At 40.1% G+C, this 12,159-nt stretch overlaps 1 protein-coding gene across 1 annotated transcript; it reads left to right on the plus strand.

Moving 5' to 3' along the window:
- The first annotated feature begins 3,106 nt into the window (after positions 1 to 3,106).
- Positions 3,107 to 11,683, plus strand: rhag (Rh associated glycoprotein). Its single transcript, XM_044049525.1, has 10 exons — positions 3,107 to 3,405; positions 6,569 to 6,752; positions 7,157 to 7,307; positions 7,425 to 7,572; positions 8,825 to 8,991; positions 9,086 to 9,223; positions 9,343 to 9,464; positions 9,620 to 9,693; positions 9,835 to 9,908; positions 10,488 to 11,683. Exons 1-10 carry the CDS (start codon positions 3,231 to 3,233, stop codon positions 10,560 to 10,562), a joined length of 1,308 nt encoding a protein of 435 aa, XP_043905460.1. The 5' UTR covers positions 3,107 to 3,230; the 3' UTR covers positions 10,563 to 11,683.
- Positions 11,684 to 12,159: the final 476 nt, after the last annotated feature.

Genomic DNA, 12,159 nt, shown 5'->3' on the forward strand with positions numbered 1-12,159 from the left:
AAAAAAATCAAATCAATCAAACTTGATACAGATAAGTGTAGTGAGGTCACAGTGACTCTTAAATCCCTCAATGCGTTGACAGCACACATCTGTAAAAACACAAACATCCATGTCAGTGTTCATTATAACTTGATGCAAAAACGTTTGTGCTGATTTATTAATGAGCAAATTTCATTCCACTTCATTTTTCCTTTACACGGTTGTTGTTTTAGATGCCGCTGTGACTCAACATTTAAAGCCGTTCATTCATTCATTATGAGTTGCATTTAAGCTCAGATTAAAGACTGGCAACTAACATCTCAGTCTACTGCATCTTTAAAAGGACTGCGTTTGTACACAGCAGCATGTAAAAACTGGGGTTCTGGGGGTTCAACAACACGTCAGCCTGATCCTGGAAGTGTAATCAAGAATCTGAAGCTGGTTCTTGTATAAGTAAGAAGTAAGAAAACATTCTGACACCAGAATCAATGTAAGGGCACTTGTACCTCAGGGACACTCTGTTATGAAACGAGAGGCAAAGAGCATTATCTGTTACTGAACAGTCTTGACTGTGTAAACACTTCTCATGCTCTCTGTCAAGTCTCTGACTCTGACTGATTACAGCCGAGAGGACAAACACACATTCTCAGCGCTTATGACGGCACAATATAGACATCATAATTGGTTAATAGTTGCAAACTGGAGGTTCACCTCTAAACAAACGTGGTCTCAGGAGATATTCTTTTTTTATTCTGGTATAAAAAACAACAAAGAACAAAGCAGAAAGAGTTTCTGGGAGTAACTGCCGCTGTCATGAATGAATGACTGTGACAGTTGAACCACAAATCCTCTGCTGCATAAGTTGCCCCTTCACTCCCTTGTGTTAAAAGCAGTGTGACACTCCAGCTCGGCAAAATATTACAGCACGACTCCGTAGTGCATACGTTGAGAAACGAGCCAACGTGCTTGCAGTGCTTCCGACTTCTTTATATCTCTCATCGTTTGGAAGTAATTTCCTTAAGGTTCTGGGAAATAAACTCTCGGGGCTATCGAATCCAAGACAAACAGAAACGTGCTTGCTGGCAGTGATTAACTACTCCACTCATTCTTAAAAAACTTGGCTCATCGAGGGACCTCTAACATGTGGTAGTTTGGCGAGAGGCCCCAGTCACAGTGGGAGCAACTTGCTGGACCAGAACCTGTGGGTCAATCACAGGCGGGCCGACGGCTTACACGGTTTCCAGTGGGAAATATATGTAGCAGCATAAATAGTATGAAACTACTGAAGTAACCTGCTGTGCTCATGAGTGCAATAGTAATATTCCCGTTATGTCAAAGCCACATGAGGCAACTTGAGGAGCTTCTGTCAAAGAGGCCACACTGAAACACTGCTATGACGCTTTTCCACTGTACAAGTCCTTGCACGACTCGGCTCGCCGCGGTTTGGGTACCAGGCTCGTCGTAGTACCTCCTCAATGTGGGCGGGGTCGTCGTAGCATGGCTGCACAAAACTGCTGTGATGTCATTTTATACAAACACACGATCTAGTGGCGAGCACATTTTTTATGAATCATTTTATTTATGGTACACTGAATCATTAGAATCCGTTGATCAGTTCAGTACTTCCTGCTTGACCGGAGAACTGAAATGCGGCTGAACGGGTTGTGATTCGGCTCACGATCGCCCGCTTTCAGCAGTGCTGACACTAAATACACCAGACTCCTCTGTTAAATGTTGAGATTTTAGAAAATGTTCTTGCTAAATGTTGGAGATTAACGCATTTTAAGTCTTTTTTTTACTGATCCACAGTTTCGGCATTGTTCGGTTTGATTCTTGTGTCGCACGTCGCGCTCATGACTCTGAGCATCAGCTCAGTTCACTTGGAACCTTGTCACTAAAAAAAAGCTCCAAGTACCAGGTACTATCCCACCTGGAAAAACCCTGGAAAAGCAAAATGACAATAAGTATTTTTTTTTTGAGTTGAGTCAGGCAAGAACTAGAACTAGTAAAGCACTACTAGTGCTGTTACTACCTCAGAGTTACCACTGCTCATGTGAGGCTGCAGAGCTTTCTGAAAGGACAACTCTAGGGTCTATCATCCAACTGTGGCTTCATCAGCGTTGTGTAAACTCATTTGACAACAGTAACTCATTTGGAATGTAACTGACTTTTGGTTAAGATTTAAAGGTTTTTACGAGGTAACATTTTAAAGGGTTGATTGGCAGGAACTGGAATGTACTACCCATAACCATATGTGTATAAATCTATAATCAATCAAACAAACAAACAAAAACCATTCTTTCTGGTATATGTGGAGCCCATCGTGGTTCCCTCGGGAAAGGGAGGGGTGAGCAGCTGAGTCTTTTCCGTTTGTTACAATCTGCAGTCTCAGTACTAAATGTCACAAATTTGTATATAGTGGACTTTAAGGTATTCAACATTTCAGCTTAACAACATGTCAAAGAGAGATAATTATGATTATTTTTGATTGTTTAAAAGTAATGCATTGTTTAAAATGTGGGAGCTTTGTTAGTTTATTTGGTGCTGAGCTGATAGATTCTCTCTCCACTTCCATCTGTGATGACATTAATAACAATATTTATGCATTAATGGATCTGTTATAATCTAGTATGATTCAAAGAAACATTCATTACTTGATTACTAAGTGGTATTTCCACCTGCACAAAAAAACTTTAAATTAGTAGGGTTTAAAAATGTGTTTGAAACTGCAGGTGCGTCAGTCATAAAGGATCAGATTCTCAAATCTTCACTGAAAAGAGGAACAGCGACAATTAAAAATTAGAATTAGAAAAACTTAACTACAAAAATCTTGAATCATTTGTTTGAAGGTTAGTACAAACTTAAAGGAATAATATAAATAGGTCAACAATTCTGGACAGTGAAAAATGAGTTGGAAGAAACAGTCATTAAGTTTTTTCCTCCCATGTCCGCTCACTGGATGAGTGTCATTACGCTTGTGTTTTGCTTTGTTCCCTCTGAAGACCAGAGAGGAAACCCATCCCCAGCAGCAAACTGCACACAGGGGGGTGTTAACCATCCAGGCCTCAGACTTCTTCTACCATCTCATTGGTCACCACCAAATTTACATCAGTTTAAAACCAGACACCACTTTCTTCTTCCCTCCCTTGACCCACCACCACCCCTAGAAACCAGGCAGTTATAGCACAAGCGTGTCAGTAAGTGAGTGAGTGTGTGTGTGTGTGTGTGTGATAAGCAGAGTTTGCGTCAGGATGCCTGCGTACGCCACCAACATGAGACTGAAGTTCCCCATCCTGGCCTTGATTCTGGAGATTATCACCATCATACTGTTTGCGGTGTTTGTTGTCTATGATGATGGCAAAGGTCATGGGCACAATGATCACAATGCCACTCACCATGAGGAGAAGCCTATGGACCTCTATCCCAGTAAGTCTGCATGTGCCTGCACGGTGATGGATGCTCTGTTACTTGGAGACTGACTGTTAGATTTTCTGAGTTTGACAATTTTATGTGATGCTGTGTCAGTTTTTGGTTAAACAATTGGGGAAAATCCAGGAAAAGCTTTTGGAGTTTGTCCTTAAGTTGCTGACTTGACCTGAAAAAAGAGGCCACTGTCTCTCACCAGAATTAGGGGAATCCTGTTATGTTTGCAATTCCCCAATTACATGCAAAGATAAATTAAAGAACTCTGAGGGCTGTTTGTGCAGAAAGGTCTGCTGAATTCAATAAGAGGAGTCACGGGGGTCACATTCTCACAGTCAAAGACTCACTCACGCATCTGAGGATCCTGCAGGGAAAAGTGTCAGGTCTCAAACTGTGGAGGTCACATGTGACTCACATTTACGTCTCTCGGACAGAGAGCACAGGCAGGAGGAAAGAAAGGGTTGTGTTGCATTTAAAAAAAAGCATATTTGTCAAGGTGTTTTTGTTAGTCACGAGGAATTTTAGTTGGTGTGGAGCACTTTCTTTTAATCTTATCTTCATTAGACATTGCAGCCTCATTTAACTGCTCTTTAACTGCATGAAAGTCCGGCTCATGGGTGGAGCAGGTGTGACCAATAGAGATTACTCAACAGTCAGTACTGAGGCTGAGGATAATCTTCAGTGTCAGATGGAATGTGTTAGCCAGTTTTTTGTTGTTGTTTTTTTAGTTACTGTTGTGTTTCTACCATTTCTGAAACAGCCAGGCCTTCACTACTAACATGGAATGTTTTTTTCCCCAGAGAGCTGCCACTCACTCTGTCACTCACTCACACATTTTTTTTTTAAATTTGTGCTTACAAATCCCAGCATTTTCTAAATTACTCAGTCAGCCTGTTTGACACCAACAACCATGCCACATTCAAAGTCTCTTAAATCACATTTCTTCCCCCATTCTGATGCTTGGTGAGAATTTGGTTGTCACGACCGTGCCTAAAAGCAACATGTAGGTATTTGCCTGAGCAAACTGTTGAACAGGTGTACCTAATAAAGTGGCTGAACTAGTTTCTCGCATAAATCCTTTCATTGTCTATTTTGTTTAGACTTTTTACATTTCTACAAAAAATAATCCAAACATTCCACTGACACCACTAGGCGTGAGTGTGGTCCTTTGTGTCAAAACAAACGACCACAACTATGCAAAATAACAACAAAACAACTCTCATTAAAAACAAACAAAAAAAAACAAACAGCCAAGAATGCAGTTTTATTCAGTATAGATCTAATCATACAAATTGAAAAATAGCTGTCACACCTTCTGGAAGTAATGTTGGATTTCTGATTTACACAAGTTTAATTCTTTTTAATACAATACAATATAATATATATGTATGTATATGTACATATATATGTATATATATATATACATATATCCGTGAAGTAATTATCTTTGTCCTGTATGATGAATAGCACACTGATATTTCTAACTTGGACTTTGGAGATGATCTACAGAAAAACACCAAAGGCAATTACATGTGTCGCTCCAGCATTTTTATGAAACTGATTACATTGTTGCTCCACAGATTGCACTGCAGAAGGTCCTGGGGGGGATTCGCCCTTCCGCTTCATTCAGCTCACCCATATCTTCACTAGATTACAATGTCAAATTACCTAACTTCTGTGGGCGCAGCGCCAGTCACAGTTCTGCAGCGATCCACACATCCACTATAAGAGACCCTGCTACCAGAACAGACTTTATTAATTAACACATTGACTGTTGTGCACATCAGTTTTTAAAAACGCTGATCCCACAAATTATGCCACAATGAACAACATCACCACAAAGAAGTTTAAGGATGACCACAACCCCGAATTACGAAAAGCCTTTTCAAAGTGGAAAAATAACCCTAGTGTTTCTATTGTAACTAATTTCACAAGACGAGATTTGATGTATTACTTTTGACCAGGCGCTGGAGAATGTAGCCGTTCTGACAAAGTGAAATATGACTTTAAAGCAACGTTATGTAATTATGTAACGATTTAACCCTGAAAAGAAACACCTCTTCTTCCACTAAATAACTTTGGCTGCATCCACACTACTAAAAACTGACTTTTAGAATAAATTGTTTGTGGGTTTTTTTGTTTTTTTTTAAAAAGAGGGTGTGGTTTGGGCCGTTGTTATGGTGTCTGACAGTGAATGTAACACAGTGACCTTTACCGCCCCAGCCTTGCTTCACCCCCCAGCTCCGCCCTCTCACCAAAATAGGCTTCTCTTCTGTTTCCAAAAATACAAAATGGCACTGGCCAAACTGCAAATCACGAACCAATGGGTGTCCATTGCCTGCAACTTGAATTGTTTTACACAAACAACAATCATGGAACCATCATTCCACCAACTTTACCACTATTTGGCCAGTTGTTGGCCAACTGGAGTCGGCTCTTCTGAATTGAATCGAAAACAACTCGTTGCGTTTTTGTCCAGCAATGATTATCAAAAGTGTCCTCTGACTTAAGTAAACCTGACCTACCTTTTCAAGGACGGAAAGTGTGTCCAGTCCACACAATAGAGCCACCATCTTGATAATAAATGAAGGAAATGGAGAACTTTTCCTCACCTTGATATGTTTTCAATATGGCGCTCATCAAATCTCACTTTGGGAAAACAGGACTTCCTCATTTCCTGTCTCCACTATGACCCTCGGAGGGAATAATCCATTGAAAGTCCTAACCAGCCATCTTTGTCAGTCTATCAGCTGAGACTAACAGATAAGCACTTCCCAAACGTCTGTGTCACAGAAGCTTTGTAAGTTCAAACTTATCTGAATCATGCACTTAATAGAAAGGGCCACAAACGCAACAGAAACAGCAGGAACATTGTCCCTCCTTGCCATTCTTACTGTGATTTAATTGCTTTTCCAGGTCATTCCTGACAATACGACTCCTGTGGAAGGGAAATTACTTATGTCAAGTCCTGTAAACCAGTCTATGAATCATTTAAGCTACACAGTCAAAATACCCATGGTAACAAATGGTAGCAAATGGTATCTGATTCAATTGTATGTGATTACTTATGTGATTTGTAATGTTCTCGTTTAGCTGGGTCGCGTCATTCGCTCAGTAGCAGCAGCAGCAGCAGCAGCACTGACCTCTGACCTTCTCCTGTCCACAGTGTTTCAGGATGTCCACGTCATGATCTTCATTGGTTTCGGGTTCTTGATGACCTTCCTCAAGAGATATGGCTTCAGCAGCGTGGGCATCAACTTACTCCTGGCCGCCTTCGGCCTCCAATGGGGCCTCCTCATGCAGGGCCTGTGGCACCTGGACGACGGCAAGATCAAAGTCAACATCTTCAAGTAAGACTTTCTTCTAAAATTAGTGACATCCACTGGAAAGAATGCAGATTGCAATAAACATAGGACTCCTCCACTTACTCCTCATTACTCACATGCCAGAAGGCAGATCTTGCTGTTGAAGATGGCAGTAAAACAAGGCCTGAAAACATATAAAGAGCTTATTTGGCCAAGAAAACCAAATCATTTTTGTTTGATTACACATTTATACAAAAAAAAAAACAGTAATAAATCGGTATATTGAATTTCTTCCCAAACAGAAACCTTCCTAAACCTCCTGTGGGAACTGCAGATGATGAAAATAAAAGAGGCGCTAGTCTTAGAACGTTTGAGTCCCACTTCCTGCTCTTGTTGTTTCCTATTTCCTGTTCTTCTAATCACTAGTGTCCTCCTGTCACGTCCTACAGAATAATCAACGCAGATTTCAGCACAGCTACAGTCTTGATCTCCTTTGGCGCCGTTCTGGGTAAAACCAGTCCTGTGCAGCTCCTCATCATGACCATACTGGAGATCACTCTCTTCTCCATCAACGAGCATCTGGTGGCCAGTGTTCTCAAGGTGAGTGCACAACGACGTGTGCATGTATATTAGTGCTGCTGCCACCACATATATCCTCTGTGTTTAAAGTGATTTCTACTGAAAACATATTGTGATGGATCCACTTTCCCCCTGCAGGCTAATGATGTTGGAGCGTCCATGATCATCCATGCTTTTGGAGCCTACTTTGGCCTGGCCGTGGCTCGAGTCCTTTACCGTCCAGGTTTGAGAAATGGACACGAGAACGACGGATCTGTATATCACTCCGATCTGTTTGCGATGATCGGTAAGAACCTTTAACGATTTCAGTTACATGTGTTATGTTGTGTTAAAGGTCCAGGGTGTAAAGTTAGTTTGTATAAGTGCATAATTCTAAGGCTACAAGTAAAGCGTTATATGCACTACCATGTGCCTCCATCTTGTCCCCCATGTTTCGGATGTACATTTAAAATTGGAAGCTTAATATGCATTTCAATCTTCTTCAATCTGAAACATAAAGCAACAAAGAAGAAGGAAATGATAGAGAGAAAAGTGTTTACATCCTTTCTGATCTGCGAAGGAACCGTAGTTCTCTGACACGCTTGGCACACGGAGGGGTGCCCATTTGTTGCACTTTGCAGTCTCACCATTAGATGGTGCTTTATCACCACACAGTTCTGGCACGACTCGGCACAGCACGGCTCAACACTACTCAGTTTGGGTATCAGGCACGCCGTTTTCCATCACTATACTGTAGTACCTCCTTAACGTGGGCGGGGTCGTCATAGCATGTTTGCACGAAACTGTATTTTATACGCCACACAAACACAAACTAGTGACGAGCATAGCAGTTGTTTTCAGTGTAACTGAATCATTAGAATCAGTTCATTGAAAAGGTGAGTTCAGTACTTCCTGCATGACCCTGGAGCATGGACTCCGCCTGACACAGGCACTGAATCGAAATATAACTGAACGGGTTGTGATTCGGCAGTGCTGTCACTAAATACATCAGACTCCTCTGTTAAATGCATTTTCCACCTCTAAATGCATTTTCTCAGGATTTGAAAGTGTTTTTAACTGATCTGCAGTTTGGCATTGTTCGCTTTGATTCTCTTGGAACCTCAACAGAGCAGGTCCTAAAAAAGCTCCAGGTACCAGGTACTATCTCTAATGGATAAGTGAAAAAAGGTAGTGTCGAGCCGAGTCGTGCTAGAGATGTTAAGTGGAAAAGCGCCGTAATTCATACACTCTAGAATTTGAAATGAGATCTTCATGGTTCGGATTCATGACCCAGTCTTACTGAGTTTGGAGTGGAGGATAAAGCTGTAGACATGAAGGAATGAAAGTTCATTGCTATCTTTCTTTGTATGAATTATCTATGACTCTTGTTCACAAATAGCAGGCAGTCGTTACAGTGAGGACACCACGCTGACCTCAACTGTTGTGCTACAATGATTATTACATTTAAAACTATCTAACTCTATTTCAAGGTTTCACAACAACGAGACTGATACAAGTGTGGATTCTTTTTTTTCTTTTTTTCTCTCGCTCCAACACAGGAACCGTCTTCTTGTGGATGTTCTGGCCCAGTTTTAACTCGGCCATCGCTGAGCCAGGCTACACTCAGCTCATGGCTGTGGTCAACACATACCTCTCCCTGGCTGCCTGTGTGCTCTCTGCCTACGCCGTCTCCAGCCTCGTGGAGCACAAAGGAAAACTGGACATGGTGGGGAAAAAACCTTTCCTCAAAGACTCATGCCATTTATAAGTTTTAAGTATATGTATCCAGTTATGCGTTTGTTTTCATATCTTTATTACAGGTGCACATTCAGAATGCCACATTGGCTGGTGGTGTTGCTGTGGGAACGTGTGCTGACATGAACATTGAGCCATTCGGGGCCATGCTGATTGGATTAGTGGCTGGCATCGTCTCTACCCTTGGCTTCAAATTTCTTACTGTGAGTTAAAATAAGACAAAAAGAAATTGCCAGCCTGTTGTTTCCTTTGTTAATATTGAAATGTACAGTATATTTGACCTATTTTTTGAATTCGGTTGGCCTCTTTTCCTCCTCTGCAGCCAATCTTGGCGTCCAACCTGGGCATCCAGGACACCTGCGGCGTCCACAATCTGCACGGCATGCCTGGCGTCCTGGGTGGTTTGGCTGGTATTGTGGCTGTTGCTATGGGGAAGAAAGAAGGGTAAGGGCACGTGTTACTCAGCGTAGTGTAGTAATATACAGTATGTATATACATACATTAGTGTGCTGCAGCTTTTAAAATAATGCCGTATACCAGCTGCGCACCAGTGTCCAGCTCTCACAGTCCAGTCTCTTCTGCTCTCCTCATTTTTCCAGAGGCAACCCTGCCATGCAAGCTGCCGCCTTGGCTTCATCCCTCGGGTTCGCCTTGGTTGGAGGCGTCATCACAGGTGGGTGAAAGTGAAATCAGAAAATGTGAAACCATCGCCTCACATTTGGATACCTATGATAATAATAATAATAATAATAATATAATAATAATTCCCGATTTAAAATGGGACTGATCAAACAATTCATTTTCTCTTCTCAAGGTTTTATAATGAAGTTGCCATTCTGGGGTCAGCCTCCAGACCAGAACTGCTTCGATGACTCTCTTTACTGGGAGGTGAGAAATCCCACTCCTCATTAATATCGACTCTAGTCTCCGACTGTCACATATTGAAAGTGGAAGACGTGAGATACAGGGTTTTGAAATGATTGGATATGTGTTTTTTTTGTATCACACTGTTGTGGTTCACATTACATCAGTGTCAGACAAATTTGTAACACTTTACATTACAGCACAGTGATATGAAAACAAAGACAACTAATATTATGATAATTCTGTCTTATTTCTATGGAAATGTGCATAATAAAAAAAATGTGTTTGGGACTAAGGGAGGATAATTTTAAACTTTATAATACAGTAAATATGTTCATGTAAACGTATTTCATTGATAGTTGCTTATAGAAATTCTCATTACAAACTATTACCTGGATATTTCTTTGGAAAAATCCTCATATTACTGCAATATTTTGTCCTTATTACCACACTAACACACACCATTACAATGGCAGAAATGGCAATACAAAACCATGTTGTTACTGTACTATAAATAAAGATTATGACTGACAAACTTGCGAATATTTTTTGACATATTCTTTCCACAAAAGATTTTAAAACATTGGATTTCATATTTTGCAGGTTCCTGAGGACGAGGAGGAGAATGAGGAGAGTTTGGCTCAGGCTGATCACTCAAAGAACAAAGCAGAGGCTTAAATATCTGCCCGTCATCATCATCTTCTTCTTCTAGCTCAAAATCAAGAAGTAAAGGATTCAAATTCAGATTCAGGATGAACGCTGATCAAGTTATTCAGTAATCCTTTAAATCCTGTGAATTAACCCCATTTACACTCTGAAAAGTAAGATTAAGCTTTAAAAAAAAAAAATATATATATATACATATAAATATATATACCTTCAACAGTCATTGGCCACAGCATTGTATTAGTCTTATGACCTCTACGGGTTTATAAGTGTTTCTATTTTATATTAATAATAAGCATGTTTTGGTATTAGTGTGTGTGTGTTTTCCTTATACATTCTTTCATGACTATGTCCACACACCGGGTATTAGTGTTTCTGCTGAGGCGGGTCAGAGACAGGAGTGAAACTCCTTACTTTGATCGGCTGCTTCACATTTACCTCACTGGAGCCCAGACCTTCTTCCGTTTGTAAGGCGTCAGAATCTCGACTGTGTGAAAGCGGCAGCGTGTTGCTGACGTGGGCAGGGATAGTCGCAGGATACTCTTTTTTATCTAAAGAACCTCTGTGTTTGTGTGTGTACGTGTTACTTCCTGTCCCGTTGTTTTGTCCCGTCCCCTTTTTACTATTAACATCAAATGTATTCTTAACATGTATATACAGTTTATTTAGATGGACTGACATGGAACGTTTTATTGCAGCCCTGAAATATCAAACAAGAGCAGCTGGTACAGTTTTTCTGACAAAGAAAACAAAAATGAACTTGCACACTGATAAATAACCTGTTTCCACCCTCATGTTACACTATTCTCTTGTACATTTCCATGCATATTTTCTTTCTCATTTTATCTCTCATGACCTCTGGTATATTACACAGGATTACTTGGACTGTGGTGTTAAGGACAGGGGGACAGTTTATTTCCAGTGTACTTAACATTAAAATCATTGGACTGCAGGGCTTTGATGAAACTGACTACAATTAAATGAAACTAATTGTTAATAAACATTTTTTGGCTTGTCAAAGACATGCCAAAAAACATAAAACACATCCAGATCTTGTATTTTTATACATTGGGCATTATGCCTTTTTTGTATAATATACTAAGAATGTCATAAAAAAATATGTTTTTGTACAATACCAGAGTTTGTGTGTGTTTTATAAAAGGTGTACAGGGTTTCATCCGTAATCCTAGCAATAACTCAAAGGCTTAAAATGTAAAAAAAAAAAAAAAAAAGTGTTTCTTTTTTGGCATCTTTTCTTTACCAAAACATTTTTGTGTTGCCAAATACCAAAGTGAACACATTTGCTAATATTTTTGAGGCCTTCTAAGTAACATTTATTGTATAAATCTTAGATAATATTCGCTAAATGAAGTTATGATTTTATGAGTTTATCTCTTGGATGAATGTCTGGTTTATCTATTCAAACATAAATTATTATTTCAGTTTCAATATCCTGTTTGTTGTTGTTATGATGTAGCTATATTGTAAATTGGGCCATGTTAGCTTGGTAACTTTAATGTATAAAAAGTCTGAAAAACGGTTGTTATTTACAGCCTCAACTTACATTTTACAGTTTTTTGTGGTCGTTATCACCATAGACATACACTAT

Source organism: Solea senegalensis, linkage group LG17 (assembly GCF_019176455.1).
Source record: "Solea senegalensis isolate Sse05_10M linkage group LG17, IFAPA_SoseM_1, whole genome shotgun sequence".
NCBI lineage: Eukaryota > Metazoa > Chordata > Actinopteri > Pleuronectiformes > Soleidae > Solea > Solea senegalensis.

Coding starts and splice junctions, on each gene's coding strand:
- rhag (XM_044049525.1), top strand. CDS start 3,231: ATGCCTGCGTACGCCACCAACATGAGACTGAAGTTCCCCATCCTGGCC. Junction 9,224..9,342: donor TTGGCTTCAAATTTCTTACT/GTGAGTTAAAAT, acceptor CCTCCTCTGCAG/CCAATCTTGGCGTCCAACCT. Junction 9,694..9,834: donor GGTTGGAGGCGTCATCACAG/GTGGGTGAAAGT, acceptor TCTCTTCTCAAG/GTTTTATAATGAAGTTGCCA.